The following is a 20,473-nucleotide window of genomic DNA, read 5'->3' as shown; positions in this document are numbered from 1 at the left end:
TCTCCCCCCAAAATACTTATCTTTTAATAAATATATATTTTAATAAAACACAGGGTGTCACCTACAGCACTTAATGGCTTCCTGTATAGTGGACATCTTTTGACCAGGGTCCATTGGACTATGTAAACTATGTAGTGACTAGGGTGCCATTTGAGATGCAACCAATGATCAAGCCTACTTGTCATATCTATCATAGATGAAAGCCATTGACTCATATTTGTTCCTTCTTTCTACATCTGTAGTGTGTTTCGAAAATAGCAGCATCATTATTTGATGTTTTCGTTGGTATTTTTAGTTTGATGATCTCACATTAAAACCCTTATCTCTCATTCAGTGTTAGTGTCTGGGGGCCCGTACCAAATAGTACCCTATTCCCTACATAGTGCAATACTTTGGACTAAGGCCCATAGAATTCTGGTCAAAAGTAGTGCACTATATAGGTAATAGGGACACATTTGGGACACACATTCCGTTCTTTTCTTCTTCTGTCAAGACTAGACTGTACTGGTCCATTTTTGTGATGGCTCTGCTGTGACAGAACTAGAAATACCTTCTCATGCTCTGAGGCTCTTCCTTACTGTAGACAAACAGGGAGAGAGTATCTGCACCCAAAATGGCACTCTATCCCCTATATAGTGCACTACTTTTCACCAGGGCACATAGTGCATGCACAAAAAGAGTTACACTCAGTAATAATAATGATAATACTTCCAGTTCATACAGATACATCTTGCTGTTATGATAATTCATGTATTACATTTACAAAAAATGCAAAAAATTATTCAAACCATTTCATATTTTATGCCTTTTATTTTCAAGATCAATTCATCAAAAACTCAAGGGCCTCAACTCCTCTCTTGGCTCAATTGTTCTTCTTTCTCCTCCTCTCTACTCTCTCTCTTTGGCCCCCCAGAGCTGGTTACAGTGGATGGTACAATACTTGACGACCAAGTAGCTGCAGGATGAAAACATGGCTGCACCCCTTATGGCACCACCAGGACCTGACAGCTTCAAGTATTTTACCGCGGAATCATTGGCTAACATCGAGCTCCGGATCAACGAGGAGAAGAACAAACCGCCGCCCAAGCAGGACAGCAGTCACCGTGACGACGACGATGACAACAAACCCAAGCCCAACAGTGACCTGGAGGCTGGGCGGAATCTGCCCTTCATCTATGGCGACATCCCTAGTGGAATGGTGGCGACACCACTGGAGGATTTGGACCCCTTTTACCAGGCTCAGAAAGTAAGTGAGAAACACACCTCCTCCGTATCACCTTCTCTATCACACGCACACACGCACACACATCCCTTCTTGCCCTTGCTTTTTCTCAACACCTTACATCAAAGATACAGTGCCTTCTGAAAGTATTCAGACCCCTTGACTTTTTCCACAGTTTACGTTACAGCCTTATTCTAAAATTAATTAAATTGTTTTTTTCTCTCATCAATCTACACACAACACCCCATAATGAACAAAAAAAGGTTTTTAGTAATTTTAGCAAATGTATAAAAAACATACCTTATTTACATAAGTATTCAGACCTTTTGCTATCAATCAATCAAATTTATTTATAAAGCCCTTCTTACATCAGCTGATGTCACAAATTGCTGTACAGAAATCCAGCAATGCAGGTGTAGAAGCACGGTGGTTAGGAAAAACTCCCTAGAAAAGGCTGGAACCTAGGAAGAAACATAGAGAGGAACCAGGCTATGAGGGGTGGCCAGTCCTCTTCTGGCTGTGCCGGGTGGAGATTATAACAGTACATGGCCAAGTATGACCAGCACGGTCAGATAATAATAATCACAGTGGTTGTAGAGGGTGCAACAGGTCAGCACCTCAAGAGTAAATGTCAGTTGGCTTTTCATAGCCGATCATTCAGAATATCTCTACCGTACCTGCTGTCTCTAGAGAGTTTAAAACAGCAGGTCTGGAACAAGGTAGCACGTCCGGTGAACAGGTCAGGGTTCCAGAGCCGCAGGCAGAACAGTTGGAACTGGAGCAGCAGCACGACCAGGTGGACTGGGGATAGCAAGGAGTCATCAGGCCAGGTTGTCCTGAGGTATGGTCCTAGGGCTCAGGTCCTCCGAGCGAGAGAAATAGAGAGAGAATTAGAGAGAAAAAGAGAGAGAGAGAATTAGAAAGAGCCAACCCAGACAGGAAGATCACGTCAGTGACTCAACCCACTCAAGTGACGCACCCCTCCTAGGGACAGCATGGAAGAGTGCCAGTGACTCAGCCCCCGAAATAGGGTTTGAGGCAGAGAATCCCAGTGGAGAGAGGGGAACCGGCCAGGCAGAGACAGCAAGGGAGGTTCGTTGCTCCAGTGCCTTTCCGTTCACCTTCACACTACATCCAAGATGGCGTAGCAGTGCAGATGTGTTTTGTTCGTCCTCTCGTGTACTTTTGTATTTTTTCATATTTTTTGTATATATTAAAATGTTATTTTCAATCTCTTCTCCATTTTAGTTCAATTATACCTTCCGGTAACCTGCCTCACCCAATGTGATACGGAACCGCTATTATTTTTAATTTCTAGACCTTATAGCAAGAACCATTTAGCCATCAGAAGCTAACCAGCTAATTAGCTACAAGCTATTTAGTCATTGTTAGCTACTGCTAGCGGCCTTTACCTTCTGCACAGGTACCAGCCCTTTTTTTTAGCTTGGATAATACTCGCCAGCCTACCAGTAACGGACTGTCTCTCCACTACAACGCCGGATTCCTGCCGTAATCACTGGACCATTCTCCTGATCTTCACAACTAGCTAGCACCCACCGAGTTACCCAGTACCGAAGCTATCCCTGAGGCCCACTTCCCAGCCTACTCAGTTGTTCACTCCACCCAAAAACGGCTATAACACACTACTCCACCGGATCCTTGCCGTAAGCTCTGGATCTTGGCACCGGATCACCGCTGCTACCGAGGGGCTATAGTGGCTAACGCCCCTGCCCCGAAGCTAGCACCAGTTAGCCGTGAGCCAGGCGCATCTCCCGGATAGAAAACTAAATTACTACAACTACAATACCTATTTCGCCATCTGGCTTGGATCCTTAGTCGACACGGCGCCCCGCCGCACCACCAAGACAGGTCTGCCGATAAATACTCCATCCGCTGTGCCTTCAACCGGCCTCCGTCGGACATCGGCGCAGACGCGTCTACTAGCCCCGGGCTACTAACTTTAAACGCTGTGTCGCCCGCGTGCTAGAGTAGTACTCCGCTGCTTCCCGGTTCCATCTATTGCTGCCCCCTGGACCCTATGATCACTTGGCTACATACCTGATGCCCGCTGGACTGTCCATTAATCACGCTACTCCATTCTGTTTATTAAAAATATATATATATATATATATATATATTTTTTTTTTATCTGTCGGCCCCAGCCGCAAACTCAGGCTCTGTGTGTAGTTAACCGACCCTCTCTGCCCATTCATCGCCAGTTTACCTGTTGTTGTTTTAGCTGATTAGCTGTTGTTGTCTCACCCGTTGTTGTCTCAGTTAGCTCTCCAAATCAACACCTGTGGTTACTTTATGCCTCGCTGTATGTCTCTCTCATATGTCAATATGCCTTGTATACTGTTGTTTAGGTTAGTTATCATTGTTTTAGTTTACAATGGAGCCCCTAGTTCCACTCATTATACCTCTGATACCTGCTTTGTCTCCCACACATGCGGTGACCTCACCCATTATAACGAGCTTATCCAGAGATACAACCTCTCTTATCATCACTCAGTGCCTGGGCTTACCTCCGCTGTACCCGCACCCCACCATACCCATCTGCACATTATGCCCTGACTCTATTCTACCACGCCCAGAAATCTGGTACTTTTATTCTTTGTCCCCAACAGTCTAGGCGACCAGTTTTGATATTCTTTAGCCATACCCTCATCCTACTCTGTTGCTCGGGTAATGTGGAGGTAAACCCAGGCCCTGCATGTCCCCAGGCACCCTCATTTGTTGACTTCTGTGATAGAAAAAACCTTGGTTTCATGCATGTCAACATCAGAAGCCTCCTCCCTAAGTTTGTTTTACTTACTGCTTTAGCACACTCCGCCGTGTCTGAATCCTGGCTTAGGAAGGCCACCAACAATTCTGAGATACCCAGCTACAACATTTTCTGTCAAGATAAAACTGCCAAAGGAGGAGGAGTTGCAATCTACTGCAGAGATAGCCAGCAAAGTTCTGTCATACTTTCCAGGTCTATACAAACAGTTTGAACTTCTAACTTTAAAAATGAACCTCTCCAGAAATAAGTCTCTCACTGTTTCCGCCTGCTCCCAGCTGTGCCCTGGACACCATTTGTGAATTGATCGTCCCCCATCTAGCTTCAGAGTTCGTTCTGTTAGGTGACCTAAACTGGGATATGCTTAACACCCCGGCAGTCCTACAATCTAAGCTAGATGCCCTCAATCTCACACAAATCATCAAGGAACCCACCAGGTACAACCCTAAATCAGTAAACATGGGCACCCTCATAGACATTATCCTGATCAACTTGCCCTCCAAATACACCTCCGCTGTTTTCAATCAGGATCTCAGCGATCACTGCCTCATTGCCTGTGTCCACAATAGGCCCGCGGTCAAGTGACCACCCCTCATCACTGTCAAACTCTCCCTAAAACACTTCTGCGAGCAGGCCTTTCTAATTGACCTGGCCCGGGTATCCTGGAAGGATATTGACCTCATGCCGTCAGTCGAGGATGCCTGGTCATTCTTTAAAAGTAATTTCCTCACCATCTTAGATAAGCATGCCCCGTTCAAAAAATGCAGAACCAAGAACAGATATAGCCCTCGGTTCACTCCAGATCTGACTGCCCTTGACCAGCACAAAAACATCCTGTGGCGGACTGCAATAGCATCGAATAGTCCCCACGATATGCAACTGTTCAGGGAAGTCAGGAACCATTATACGAAGCAAGCTTTTTCAAGCAGAAATTCGCATCCTGTAGCTCTAACTCCAAAAAGTTTTGGGACACTGTAAAATCCATGGAGAACAAGAGCTCCTCCTCCCAGCTGCCCACTGCACTGAGGCTAGGTAACACGGTCACCACTGATAAATCCATGATAATCGAACATTTCAAGAAGCATTTCTCAACGGCTGGCCATGCCTTCCTCCTGGCTACTCCAACCCCAGCCAACAGCTCCGCCTCCCCCGCAGCTACTCGCCCAAGCCTCCCCAGCTTCTCCTTCACCCAAATCCAGACAGCAGATGTTCTGAAAGAGCTGGAAAACCTGGACCCGTACAAATCAGCTGGGCTAGACAATCTGGACCCTCTCTTTCTAAAATTATCCTCTGCCATTGTTGTATGGCAGAGGATATCTGCCATTGTTGTATTGTTGTATCGTCCGAGATCCCTAAAGATTGGAAAGCTGCCGCAGTCATCCCCCTCTTCAAAGGGGGTGACACCCTAGACCCAAACTGTTACAGACCTATATCCATCCTGCCCTGCCTATCTTAAAGTCTTCGAAAGCCAAGTTAATAAACAGATCACTGACCATTTAGAATCCCACCGTACCTTCTCCGCTGTGCAATCCGGCTTCCGAGCCGGTCATGGATGCACCTCAGCCACGTTCAAGGTACTAAACGATATCATAACCGCCATCAATAAAAGATAGTACTGTGCAGCCGTCTTCATCGACCTGGCCAAGGCTTTCAACTCTGTCAATCACCGTATTCTTATCGGCAGACTCCATAGCCTTGGTTTTTCTAATGACTGCCTCGCCTGATTCGCCAACTACTTTGCAGACAGAGTTCAGTGTGTCAAATCGGAGGGCATGTTGTCCGGACCTCTGGCACTCTCTATGGGGGTACCACAGGGTTCAATTATCGGGTCGACTCTTTTCTCTGTATATATCAATGATGTCGCTCTTGCTGCGGGCAATTCCCTGACCCACCTCTATGCAGACGACACCATTCTGTATACTTCTGGCCCTTCCTTGGACACTGTGCTAACTAACCTCCAAACGAGCTTCAATGCCATACAACACTCCTTCCGTGGCCTCCAACTGCTCTTAAACGCTAGTAAAACCAAATGCATGCTTTTCAACTGTTCGCTGCCTGCACCCGCCTAGCATCACCACCCTGGACGGTTCCGACCTAAAATATGTGGACAACTATTTATACCTAGGTGTCTGTCTAGACTGTAAACTTTCCTTCCAGACTCATATTAAACATCTCCAATCGAAAATCAAATCTAGAATTGGCTTTCTATTTCGCAACAAAGCCTCCTTCACTCACGCCGCCAAACTTACCCTTGTAAAACTGACTATCCTACCGATCCTCGACTTCGGCGATGTCATCTACAAAATAGCTTCCAACACTCTACTCGCAAACTTGATGCAGTCTATCACAGTGCCACCCGTTTTGTTACCAAATCACCTTATACCATCCACCACTGTGACCTGTATGCTCTAGTCGGCAGGCCCTCGCTACATATTCGTCGCCAGACCCACTGGTTCCGGGTTATCTATAAGTCTATGCTAGGTAAAGCTCCGCCTTATCTCAGTTCACTGGTCACGATAACAACACCCACCCGTAGCACACGTTCCAGCAGGTATATCTCACTGATCATCTCCAAAGCCAACACCTTATTTGGCCGCCTTTCCTTCCAGTTCTCTGCTGCCAGTGACTGGAACGAATTGCAAAAATCACTTTTTATTTCCCACAGCAACTTTAAACATCAACTTTCTGAGCAGCTAACCGATCGCTGCAGCTGTACATAGTCCATCTGTAAATAGCCCAACCAATCTACCTACCTCGTTCCATACGGTTTTTGTTTTATTTACTTTTCTGCTCTTTTGCACACCAGTATCTCTACTTGCACATCATCATCTGCTCATTTATCACTCCAGTGTTCATCTGCTAAATTGTAATTATTTGCTCCTATGGCCTATTTATTGCCTACCTCCTCATGCCTTTTGCACACACTGTATATAGACTTTCTTTTTTCTACTGTGTCATTGACTTGTTTATTGTGTTATTGGCTTGTTTATTGTTTACTCCATATGTAACTGTGTTGTCTGTGTCACACTGCTTTGCTTTATCTTGGCCAGGTCGCAGTTGCAAATGAGAACTTGTTCTCAACTAGCCTACCTGGTTAAATAAAGGTGAAATATATATATATTTTTAAACACTCCTGGGCCAGACTACACTCAATCATAGGACCTACTGAAGATATGAGTTTTAAAGGTTGAGACCGAGTCTTCGTCTCTCACATGGATAGGCAGACCATTCCATAAAAATGGAGCTCTATAGGAGAAAGCCCTGCCTCCAGCTGTCTGCTTAGAAATTCTAGGGATAGGCCTCTGTCTTGTGACCGTAGTGTACGTGTAGGCATGTACGGCAGGACAAAAATTCGGAAAGATGGGTAGGAGCAAGCCCATGTAATGCTTTGTAGATTAGCAGTAAAACCATGAAATCAGCCCTAGCCTTAATAGGAAGCCAGTGTAGAGAGGCTAGCACTGGAGTACAGTGGAGTACTGGAGTACACTGGAGCAATATGATCACATTTTTTGGTTCTAGTCAAGATTCTAGCAGCCGTGAGACTTGAAATTGAGCTTAAGTGCATCCTGTTTCCATTGATCATCCCTGTGGTAAATTCAATTGATTGGACATGATTTGGAACACACCTGTCTATATAAGGTCGCACAGTTGACAGCCCATGTCAGAGCAAAAACCAAGCCATGAGGTCGAAGGAATTGTCTGTAGAGCTCCGAGACAGGATTGTGTTGAGGCACAGATCTGGGGAAGGGTACCAAAGCATTTCAGCAGCATTGAAGGTCCCCAAGAACACAGTGGCATCCATCATTCTTAAATGGATGAAGTTTGGAACCACCAAGACTCTTTCTAGAGCTGGCCGCCTGGCCAAACTGAGCAATCAGGGGAGAAGGGCCTTGGTCAGGAAGGTGACCAAGAACCCGATGGTCACTCTGACAGAGTTCCAAAGTTCCTCTGTGGAGATGGGAGAACCATTTCTGCAACACTCCACCAATCAGGCCTTTACGGTAGAGTGACCAGACGGAAGCCACTCCTCCGTAAAAGGCACATGAATACCCATTTGGAGTTTGCCAAAAGGCACCTAAAGACTCTCAGACCATGAGAAACAAGATTCTCTGATCTGATGAAACCAACATTAAACTGTTTTGCCTGAATGCCAAGTGTCTAGTCTGGAGGAAACCTGGTACCATCTATACAGTGAAGCATGGTGGCGGCAGCATCAGGCTGTGGGAATGTTTTTCAGTGACAGGAAGACTAGTCAGGATTGAGGAAAGTATGAACGGAGCAAAGTACAGAAAGATCCTTGATGAAAACCTGCTCCAGAGTTCTCAGGACCTCAGACTGGGCAAATGTACACCTTCCAACAGGATGATGACCCTAAGCACACAGCCAAGACAACGCAGGAGTGATTTCAGGACAAGTCTCTGAATGTCCTTGAGTGCACCAGCCAGAGCCCGGACTTGAACCCGATCGAACATCTCTGAAGAGACCTGAAAATAGCTGTGCAGCAACGCTCCCCATCCAACCTGACAGAGCTCGACAGGATCTGCAGAGAAGAATGGAAGAAACTCACCAAATACAGATGTGCCAAGATTATAGCATTATACCCAAGACTCAAGTCTGTAATCGCTGCCAAAGGTGCTTCAACAAAGTACTGAGTAAACGGTCTGAATACTTATGTCTATTTCCATTTTATTTATTTTTTTGCAAAAATGTCTAATAACCTGTTTTTGCTTTGTCATTATGGGGCATTGTGTGTAGATTGAGGGGGAAATAACTATTGAATACATTTTAGAATAAGGCTGTAATGTAACAAAATGTGGAAGAAGTCAAGGGGTCTGAATATTTTCCCGAAGGTAAGCAACATAGTAAGCAACATGACTCAGGTCCTGTCCTGTGTAGAATGAGTCAGCTTCTGTGCAGGTTCGGCATTGTCAATGAGTTTTAACCTTATTCAGTTGGTTTAGAGGACAGGATTCCTGTCATCGATGGCTTTGGTGGTTTTGACAGTTTGATGTCAGTATCGATATTTTATGCATATTTAAGAAATTATTTTTATATCAAAATACTGACATGTTGTCCAGTTGAGATATTTAATTAAGCCACATAAAGGGGTTGTTCAGTCACATGATATACTGTAGCCGACACATTTACTGTAAGGCCCACTTTGTAAATATTATTATTCAATTCCAGATATTATAAACCCATGACACAAATGATCATGGCATCGTGTAAACTGGTGGTACAGGAGTTGCTTTTTGGCTCGTGATTGGTCTGTGCACAGTAGCTACTAGGGGTGTAACGGTACACGTATTCGTATCGAACTGTTCGATACACGGTTCTTGGTCCGGTCCGCACTGAAGCCGAATAAATACAGAAAAACTCAAGGGCCTCAACAATAGGTCAGCCTAGAAAATAATATATACAGTTGAAGTCGGAAGTTTACATACGCTGAGGTTGGAGTCATTAAAACGAGTTTTTTCAACCACTACACTATTTTCTTGTTAACAAACTATACTTTTGGAAAGTGGGTTAGGACATCTACTTTGTGCATGGTAGTACCCAGCAAACAGGTAGTACCCACAAACCAAAGCATAGGTTTTCAATGAATTGGCCAAAGCACCCTGTGCGTACTTAACAGTGACAGCCATTCCCATTACCCCAGAGTGGGAGATGTACCGTTCTACAGACACGATCATGGTGCATTCGAAACCAAGTGGGAAGTGGGAATTTACCATAAATGATTGGTAAAAATCCACTTGAACGGCTCTAAAACTGGTAATTACTAGTGGGAAACTCGTCTATCATCCCGAGCACCCACTTCTCCCACATGCTGACCTCTGACGTCACCTACAAAGGAAATGGTTTCTATAACAGCATTTTTGGCAGTTAAATGCAATTATGTATAAAAAGCAATCTATGAATGTGGTTTTTGAACTCTATCATTTGTTTACAAGCATGATAGCTGTGCTTATAGTTTATGGGTGACACAGCTTCTTGGGCGTTAGCCAATTGACGTTTCTCAACGAGTTCAAATCACATGAATGTATCCAACTCGTATTTACAACTTCACAACTGGCATCTCCCACATGGTTATTAACGCAGAATCAGAGTGGCAACTTGAGAGGCCCAACATAACAACCTGGTCACAACAGTAAATGTCATGGAAATTGTGAATGCTGAACATTGTGAATTGCATTTCATTTTCCTGCTTTACCGAAATGGGACCTCAAAACCACATTACCTACTGAATCGTGGGTTTGGTGAACCGGTACACCCCTGAAAGCTACATACAGTATATGTTTTATTATTATTATTCTGTACAATGCCCTGTCCCCGCTGTCCCCAAGGCATTAAAGTTTTAGTGTGCTTGAGTGCAGATTACTCTAGAATACTCTAGTTGTTGAGGTTCAGTTGTTGTACCTGCTTGTCTCCCCCATCTCTCCTCTTCCCTCTTCTCTGTGTCCACCTCACTCTCCCTCCCTCTCCCCAATGACTTAGAGGGCTACTGGGAAAAGGTTCATGGCAGACACTGTTCGTTGAAACACTGACGTTCCAGATAACAGACTTTTCTAATTGTTCAAAAATGTATTCCTGCAGAAGAAATAAGGCAACGCAAACCAGCAGAAATGCATTAGCTAGCTGACTTAAACAAGCAGTGTGGACAGTGTGTTTTTTGTGAAGAGTGATGCATTGTGATGCATTATGTTGCGTTTTTTATTTGACCTTTATTTAACTAGGCAAGTCAGTTAAGAATAAATTCTTAATTTCAATGGCGGCCTGAACAACTGCCTTGTTCAGGGGCAGAACGACAGATTTTTACCTTGTCAGCTCGGGGATTCGATCTTGCAACCTTCTGGTTACTAGTCCAACACTCTAACCACTAGGCTACTTGCCGCTCCAAGTGTAAGCGTGGCCTTGAAAATGGTTTTTGTCATCATGCATGTTGATATAGGCTAGATATTTCTAAGAGTGTAGCTCTAAAAGAGACAAGGGGGTCCCATCCTCTCATCATGGATATCTTCTACACTACCTAAATGAAAATGGAGAAAAACTGTACAAATCAATGGAGGCGAGGTCACAAAGAGCGAGAGTCGTACCTTCTGATGTTATGATTTTTGTCTGCACCTTGTCTCATGTTGGTTGAAGTGCTGTCCACTTCCCTCCTTCGTCAGTCTTAACTATGTCGATGTAAATGTCAAATGGCTCCTGACTATTATAGATCATAATGAATGATATTACATTGACGGGGGCCCTGATCTTGGGTCTTTAGCCAAGTAATTGGTAGCGCTGGTGCTCCCAACATAAAAAAGTTAGGAGCATAACATACAATTTAGGAGCACCAGATAAGCAGAGTTTGTAAATTGACTGAGATAAGGCTTATATTGGGCCTATATGAATTCTGTCTACTTTTAAAGCACATCCTGCACCATACAAAGGAATCACCCTTTAAATACATGGTTTATTATAAAAAGCTCAAACGTTAATAGAAATACCTGTCATTGAAATTACAAAGTCATTGGTGGAATAGGTTTCTACTATTTTCCTATTGAGGTACATTTTCAATGTCATGCAACACTGTCTCTATAAGAACATCACTGTTGTGAGTGACAACATGCAAGAGATCAGTCATTAATTCTTTAATGACTATGAGTGGGGTAACATCTCACTGCAAGAACTGGCAAATCTGGTGCAGTCATTGATCTCCTGATGAAGCTATCCCCTTTCCTTTCTTTCTGTGCTCCCAAATGATCGGAAACACTGGTAAAGTTACCATGTTATTAGCTTGATAACTGAATAAGATGGAAACAAATGGTTAGACCGCAAGTAGTTTTAGAACGGTCCGCGACTTGGTTTATGAATGTAAAAGTCGCCAATGCGTTACAGTAATAAAAAAAACATAGCGCCGGTAATATGGGTCATATATTTTGAACAGTGTGGGCTAGAAACCATCCGTTTTCTCTCTACTAATTAGGGCTGGGAATTTCCAGGGACATCACGATACAAATTATTATCTTCATACTTATGTGCCAATGTGATATATGTTGCAATTCTCACGATTCTATACATATTGCTAGACGATACTGCCATTTTATTGTGATTCGATGTTCCAAACAAATTGCTCACAATTTCTCGAATCGCTTATCTGCTGCAGAAGGACAATAGAGAACCATGAGAAAACGCGTTTTGATCAATCATGGTAACAAAAGTGCTGACAACATGTTGGCTCACCATTTAAAAAGAAGATTATCGCGAAGGAGAAATACCAGATTTTTGGCGCAGGTACAGCCGACGCCAACTACCCAGCAAAACGTTTGTTTAAAGAAAAAGTAATAAATCATTCTCCCAAATAAATATTCTAGGTCTTACAGCTAAGTCTTTAGGAGCGTTTGCGACCAAAATGGTCACACTTTAGAGCCCATCTATAGCTAACCTCTATGGAAGTTATTGTATTGGATGATGTAGAATTATGTTAAATTATATTCTAAAGAGCCCGCGTGCTCTAGTATATGTGTGTTTCACTTACCTCCCTCTCTCTATCTAGTACTGCTGACAGTTATGTAACAAACAAGTTCAGTGCACAAGACAGAAATTGTTTTCTCCTGATGAAATGCGAAAAACAGACACAGGGCCAGTAGAGGGAAGGCGAGCCAGTTTATAATCCACCGCCCAGCCACTCTGTTCTTGTCTCTCTCTCACATGAATGCAGGGAGGAACGAGACCTATATTTTTCGTCTCTGTTTTAGGTTATGTCTGAAATGCCACCTTTTCCCTACAAAGTGCACTACTTTTGACCAGATCCCTATGGGCCCTGGTCAAACGTAGTGTAATATATACGGGATAGTGTGCTATTTTAGACATAACCTCTGTTTTACAACCACTCTCCCTCCCAGCCTTTTATCAACACCCCTCTCAGCTTTCAGCTAACAGGGGAATCTGATTATGGCCAGCATCAAGTCTTGTGCTACTGCCAAAGGGAATGGATCCTCCTTGGCTAAGATTATAGCATCCCTGTACAGCCATGATGCGAAAACAGTTACTGCTTGAAGGGGCAAAAGCTAATGAAAGGGAAGTCATCCTCCCTGGGCTAAGATTCTTCCATCTCTGTAGCCTATCTACAGTTTCCTCAGTTGGAGAGTTGCGTATGGCTCGCGAGAATACTACAACCATGATGGGAGAACACCATGTTATTGCTAGTAGTCATGAGAGACCATGTTATTGCTTTGGGGAATAATAAGCAAATGAAGGAAACACACCCAACAGCCTGTGTACGGAGGATGGATGGACGGATGTGAGGAGAATATAATGTGGAGAAAGCTGGTCTGTCTCCCCTCCCCTGACACAGTACTGGCTCTGTTAGAGTGTGTCAAGACTGAGACTGGGAGAGAGAGGGAAGGGCCCGGCCAACAAACAGTCTGGCTGGCTGATGGTTGATGATGCAGCACTCTAACTCAGCCTCAGTCTGCTGTGTGGGGGGCTGGGGCTGGGCTATACTGGGACGCTGTTCTGACTCTCTGAGAATACTGATGCGTGTGTTCCCACTCCAAAATGGCACCCTATCCCCTTTATAGTGCACTACTTTTACCAGGGCACATATAGGGAATAGGATGCCATTTGGGGCGCAGATGAGAATCTTCATTCAAGGGTATCGCACCCTCTGTGTGTAGGTCAGTTTGTCAGAACACCAGGTCAGCCAACCTGGATGCGGGCAGGGTTGTGTTGGGCTGGCCCATGCTATACTGTCCTGGGTTGAGTTGGGGATTGGCCAGGCTGTGCTAGCTAGATTGTGTTTAGCCTCGATTTCCCCACGTCCGTTCTCAACAGCCGAGTGATGAACGAGACAATGTAGTGTGGTAATGCGAGACTAGCTTGTGCCCGGGTGTGGAATTTTGTCACTACCAGCCCAGTTTAATGGGAGGGAGGCTGGAAAGGAAGGCGGGGGGAAATGGAAGACGTGTGCAAGGATGCGTGAAAGAGTGGCATCACTCTCTCTTAGATGCAGCCAAGCCCATGTTATTGAAATGTATTTCGCTGTGAGGAACCTTTGAGGTACACTTAGACTCGATCCCAATAACTCTCCCCCCACCCCTCCCCCTCATTTTTTTTGTGTCCCTCGAAAACGGAGCAACTAGTGTTAGGGAGAGATAAATAACGCTATGGAATAGGACATCGCTACAATACTCACTCGCGAACAGCCGAAGCGGCTAGGATAGCCTACCACGCAATTCATTGTCGACGTGCCTTGTGTTTTTCACAATGCCTATACTGGCGGCAGTAACAGCTTTCCTTATATTTGTCATGCAAAATGCATACTAACCATATGGGCAACATATACTATATATACAAATGTATGTGGACACCCCTTCAAATTTGTGGATTCGGCTATTTCAGCCACACCCTTTCTGACAGGTGTATAATATCGAGCACACAGCCATGCAATCTCCATAGGAAAACATTTGCAGTAAAATGGCCTAACTGCAGAGCTCAGTGACTTTCAACTTGGCACCGTCATATAATGCCACCTTTCCAATAAGTAAGTTTATCAAATTTCTGCCCTGCTAGATCTGATCGAGTCAACTGTAAGTGCTGTTATTGTGAAGTGGAAACCTCTAGGAACAACCATGGCAAGGCCACACAAGCTCACAGAACAGGACTGCTGAGTCCTGAAGCGCGTAGCATGTAAAAATCATCTGTTCTCAATTGCAACAATCACTACCGAGTTCCAAACTGCCTCTGGAAGCAACGTCAGTACATTAACTGTTCGTCGGGAGCTTCATGAAATTGGTATCCATGGCCGAACAGCTGCACACAAGATCACTATGCGCAATGCCAAGCGTCGGCTAGAATGGTGTAAAGTTTGCCGCCATTGAACTCTGGAACAGTGGAAACGTGTTCTCTGAAGTGATGAATCACGCTTCACCATCTGGCAGTCCAACGAACGAATCTGGGTTTGGCCGATGCCAGGAGAAAGCTACCTGCCTCAATGCATTGTGCGAACTGTAAAGTTTGGTGGTTGGAGGAGGAATAATGTTCTGGGGCTATTTTTCATGGTTCGGGCTAGGTCCTTTAGTTCCAGTGAAGGGAAATCTTAACGCTACAGCATACAATGACATTCTAGAATCTTCTGTGCTTCCAACTTTGTGGCAACAGTTTGGGAAGACCCGTTCCTGTTTCATCATCACAATGGCCCTGTGCACAAAGGTCCATACAGAAATGGTTTGTTGAGATCGGTGTGGAAGAACATGACTGGCCTGCACAGAGCCCTGACCTCAACTCTATTGAAGACCTTTGGGAGGAATTGGAATGTAGACTGCGAGCCAATATCAATCAGTGCCCGACCTCACTAATATTCCAACATTTCCTGGAAAGCCTCCCCAGAAGAGTGGAGGCTGCTTGTTCAAAGTAGAGTAGTACTGAATCAGGACATTCCATAATAGCAGTTTGACATTTCACTCATTTTCTGCCATTTCTTGGGAATTAATGATTAACCAGTGGAACCAATAAAAAATTAAAACCACTGTTCTGAACTAATAAACTCATAAAAAATAAATGTTCTCTCACTGTCAACTGCGTTTATTTTCAGCAAACTTAACATGTGTAAATATTTATATGAACATAACAAGATTCAACAACTGAGACATAAACTGAACAAGTTCCACAGACATGTGACTAACAGAAATTGAATAATGTGTCCCTGAGGGGAGGGGGGGGGGGTCAAAATCAAAACAGTCACTATCTGGTGTGGCCATCAGCTGCATTAAGTGCTGCAGTGCATCTCCTCCTCATGGACTGCACCAGATTTGCCAGTTCTTGCTGTGAGATGTTACCCCACTCTTCCACCAAGGCACCTGCAAGTTCCCGGACATTTCTGGGGGGGAATGGCCCTAGCCCTCACCCTCCGATCCAACAGGTCCCAGACATGCTCAATGGGATTGAGATCCTGGCTCGTCGCTGGCCATGGCAGAACACTGACATTCCTGTCTTGCAGGAAATCACGCACAGAATGAGCAGTATGGCTGGTGGTATTGTCATGCTGGAGGGTCATGTCAGGATGAGCCTGCAGGAAGGGTACCACATGAGGGAGGAGGATGTCTTCCCTGTAACGCAGAGCAATGAGATTGCCTGCAATGACAACAAGCTGAGTCCGATGATGCTGTGACACACCGCCCCAGACCATAACGGACCTCCACCTCCAAATTGATCTCGCTCCATTGTACAGGCCTCGGTGTAACGCCTCATTCCTTTGAGGATAAACGTGAATCCGACCATCACTCCAGTGAAGACCAATTTTTGTCAGTCCTGTCTGGTCCAGTAACGATGGGTTTGTGCCCATAGGTGACATTGCTGAGGTTGACGTCTGGTGAGGGCCTGCATTACAACAGGCCTACAAGCCTTCAGTGCATCCTCTCTCAGCCTATTGTGGACAGTCTGGGCACTGATGGAGGGATTATTCATTCCTGGTGTAACTCGGGCAGTTGTTGTTGCCATCCTGTACCTGTCCCGCAGGTGTGGTGTTCGGATGTACCGATCCTGTGCAAGTGTTGTTACACGTGGTCTGCCACTGTGAGGACGATCAACTGTCCATCCTGTCTCCTTGTAGCGCTGTCTTAGGCGTCTCACAGTATGGACATTTTAATTTACTGCCCTGGCCACATCTGCAGTCCTCATGCCTCCTTGCAGCATGCCTAAGGCACGTTCACGCAGGTGAGCAGGGACCCTGGGCATCTTTCTTTTGGTGTATTTCAGAGTCAGTCGAAAGGCCTCTTTAGTGTCCTATGTTTTCATAACTGTGACCTTAATTGCCTACCATCTGTAAGCTGTTAGTGTCTTAGCGATCGTTCCCACAGGTGCATGTTTTTGGTTCATTGAACAAGCATGGGAAACAGTGTTTAAACCCTTTACAATGAAGATCTGTGTATTTTGATTTTTTTACGAATAATCTTTGAAAGGCAGCGTCCTGAAGTTGCTGAGTTTATTTATACCAAACATTTTAGGGTCTCTACACATATTGGCTACATTGCTATGCATCCATTGGCATATTTTTTATCCTCCACTTCACAATAAGCAAAAATAGTTAGCTAGTTGACATTACTTCAGCTGCATTGCTTGACAGATATCTTCAATCTCTATTGTTAGCGATAGAAATTCAGACTTTTTTATGAACAGCAAGGCAAGCTTACAAAATTGTTTTATTCAATTTGCAGTAACATTAAATGCTTTAGCTACATTCTTTACATCCACTGTGTTTCACAAGATGGTTTGCTGGTTTGCTCAGGAGTACCTAAAAAATGAATTACAATTCATACAAATGTCAAACACCCATATAGCAAACTAAATGTATATGTAGCTGGCTAATGTTAGCTAGCAAGATAGCTTGTAAAATAGTGATTTTCGTAAATAAACGTCATGACGAAAAAATATGCAGAATTGTTTGTCTTCTTTAGCTAATATATACCTCTTAACTGTCATTTTTTCATGATTCCTCATGAAGTTATAATGACTTACAATCATCTATTTTCTGTGACAAATGTTTTTTTATAGATTAATAGATTTATTTAAACTATTTTCATAATTCCTTATTCATTGTGATAATGTGTGAGGAACCCTTTTATAGAGCGTCCCGCGAATCCACGCTAGAATTTATTTTTATAGCTCAGGTAAAATAGGTCATTAATTTTTAATGGTTTGAGCTAGAGACAAGTGGTTTTCTGCATTGTAAAGGTGCAACCACTGACACAAAGCCATGCTCCGTTTGTTTCTATCGATGGCAGAGGCTGTGGTACAGCTAATCCTAATCAAACTTGCCTGCTAATGGTTCTCATAGGCGAAATAAAATTCTACATATAACTTTGCTTGTTATGCGCTCCCCTCAAATTATACAAATGTAACAACATTTCTGAGCGCATCGGACTTGAAACAACAACGATACAGATGTAACCATGTGCTATTCAATCAGTGTTTCCCCTATGTTCATTTATCAGCGGCGGATGGTAAAACATTTAAGTGTTAACTTAAAAACCAGATATAAAGTATGTAGAAAAGCTATATTTTGTAAAATAACATCATCTTTGAAAATTAACAATCACCAAAATAGAAACTAGATAGTCAGGGAGAATCTAAAATTATAAAAAAATATCATGGCATATCGCCCCCCAATTGATTTAGTTATTATGTTTGAGTCACTCAGATAGCATATGAACATGGCATAAGCCATGACAGAATTGCAGGAATTTAGCTTTAAAACTCCACATTTTCTTTATAGCCCCATGACAATTGCTGGAAATTACTGTAGCTTTAAAGTAACTGTCCATTGTTTCCAGATTTCTATGAAATACCACAGCTTTTCTGCGTTTGGATGGTGTGGGTGTACCCCAAAAACAAAATGATGTGGGTGTATACCAGTCATTTAAAATATGAATGTGTGTAGACTGCTGATTGATGGAGGATGATATCATTCTCTGAGGCAATAGCATTTTTGAAGCGGTCTGTTTTGGCCACACAGGCAGCCCAATTCAGATTTTTTTTCTCACACTAATTGGTCTTTTGACCAATCAGATCAGCTCCGTAAAAGATTTGATGTGATTGGTCAGAAGACCAATTCGTTTTTGGTCCAATTTATGCTTTGGCCACAAATACGAATATAAGATGAATCAATAAAATGTATTTGGGTATGAGTCAACAAAATATTAAATTTGAAAAGTTCGATTTTCACTGGAAAGTTACTTTAAAACTTCGGAGACTCTGCCATTTGCAATGCCAACTACCAAAATGTTGTCAACGTAAAATTATGTATTTTCTCAACTTGTCTCATATATTCCTTCAACTAGAAATTATTATTTGGGCGTCTTCACTAAAAAAGGCTGCGGAGCTAGTTACACACACAGTGCATCACAAACAACTTTAGTATTTTAGCTAATTATCAACGTTGCAATTTTTTACTACTTTTTAACTACTTTGCAACTACTTAACATATTAATTAACTAACACTTCCCCTAACCCTTTAACCTTAACCCTAACCTTAACCCATAACCCTAACCCCTAGCCTAGCAAACATTAGCCACCTAGCTAACGTTAGCGTTGCCACCTAGCTAATGTTAGCTGCAACAAATTGCCATTTGTAACATATCAGCTGTTCTGCAAATGTGTAACATATTGTATGAATTTGGAAGTTGTAAGATATCATATGAAATGTAATTCGTAACATATCATACGAAATGGATGATGGACATCCACAAATTAATACATACCATATGAAACGTAACATATCATACTAATTAGAGAGTCCCAAATTTATGTTTACTATGTTACGTCTACCTCTGAGTCCATGTTGCATAGAGAGGACCACAATGGAATTAGGTGAATTAAAAAAACAGAGAGAGGGTGCTTGACATATGGAAACTGAGAGAGTGAATGACATAGGGGTGTGGTGGCTGGGTAGCGGATGGATGGATGGATTGATTGATTGAAGAAGAGTTGAATTGAGGATGTAAGCACTAAGCAACTAGCCCGGCTAGTTTAAGAGGTTAAATGGCCACTGCTGTCCTTCGGATGCATATCCTGCTGCTGCTGCTACTGCAAACAACCCTCTTCTGCTCTGCCTAGTGCCTGGTGACTGGAGTTACGGTCAATGCTATCAGGAATCCTTGGGACGTCCCAACTCTGACGTTACCCCATTAAAGTTGACATTTAAAACGATAAGGGTCGAGGATATTAGGGTTAGCTAAGAGTTATGCTTAAGGTTAGGGTAGGGACATCGCAAAGGATTCCAGATAGCACTAACCCTGGAGCTACATCGTTTGAGCTACTGCTTTCTTTCTTTCTCTCTCTCTCTCTCTCACCTCCCCTCCTCACTCTGACTTTCCTTACCGCTCCTTCACCACTCTCCTTCCTTCCCTCTGTCCTGCACCCCCCTCTCTACCGAGTCTACTGCTACTACTGCTGCTGCAGTTGCTTCTAGCCTGCCCAGAGCCTTTTGGTCTGCCTGTCTCTCTCCCTGTTCCTCTGGATTATAAAATTTTCAGTAGCTTTGCAGCAGTTTAGTCATGCGTTACAAAAAGGTCTCTTGCATGCGGGTGTGTCTGTGTGAGACTGTGTGTTGGTGGTGTGATGTCTGTGTGTGTGTGTGTGTTTGTGTGCATATGTGTATTGTGTTTGTTCATAAATGTGTCTCTCCTTACATGTAAGTGCATATGTAGCACAACTTGTGTGTGTGTGTGTGCACAAGCAACTGCTTCTTTCCAATGTAATGTCATATTTGTATTCTTGGCATATCTAAATGGCAATTGGTACATGTCCAACTGTATCACACTACAGCTGGACCTGTGTGGTTGGCTTGTAATGTTCAGAATATATGACAGCATTAATGCCGCTGGCTCGCTATCCTGACCCAGTACCAGTCAAAAGTATATATACACAAAAGTTTGGACACACCTCATTCAAGGTTTTCACCCGACCTCAACCCAATTGAGATGGTT

At 43.6% G+C, this 20,473-nt stretch overlaps 1 protein-coding gene across 1 annotated transcript in view; it reads left to right on the top strand.

Moving 5' to 3' along the window:
* LOC115102663 (sodium channel protein type 8 subunit alpha-like) overlaps nt 1-20,473 on the top strand; it is a 90,523-nt gene that overhangs the window by 4,663 nt on the left and 65,387 nt on the right. Inside the window, exon 2 of the mRNA XM_065005528.1 lies at nt 914-1,246. Within this exon, the coding sequence (XP_064861600.1) occupies nt 971-1,246 (276 nt within the window). The 5' untranslated portion in view covers nt 914-970. The remainder of the gene's footprint in view (nt 1-913; nt 1,247-20,473) is intronic.

This window comes from Oncorhynchus nerka, linkage group LG20, assembly GCF_034236695.1.
Source record: "Oncorhynchus nerka isolate Pitt River linkage group LG20, Oner_Uvic_2.0, whole genome shotgun sequence".
Classification (NCBI taxonomy): Eukaryota; Metazoa; Chordata; class Actinopteri; order Salmoniformes; family Salmonidae; genus Oncorhynchus; species Oncorhynchus nerka.
Note: the sequence above shows the minus strand (reverse complement) of the source record. Positions and strands in the feature narration are given on the sequence as shown.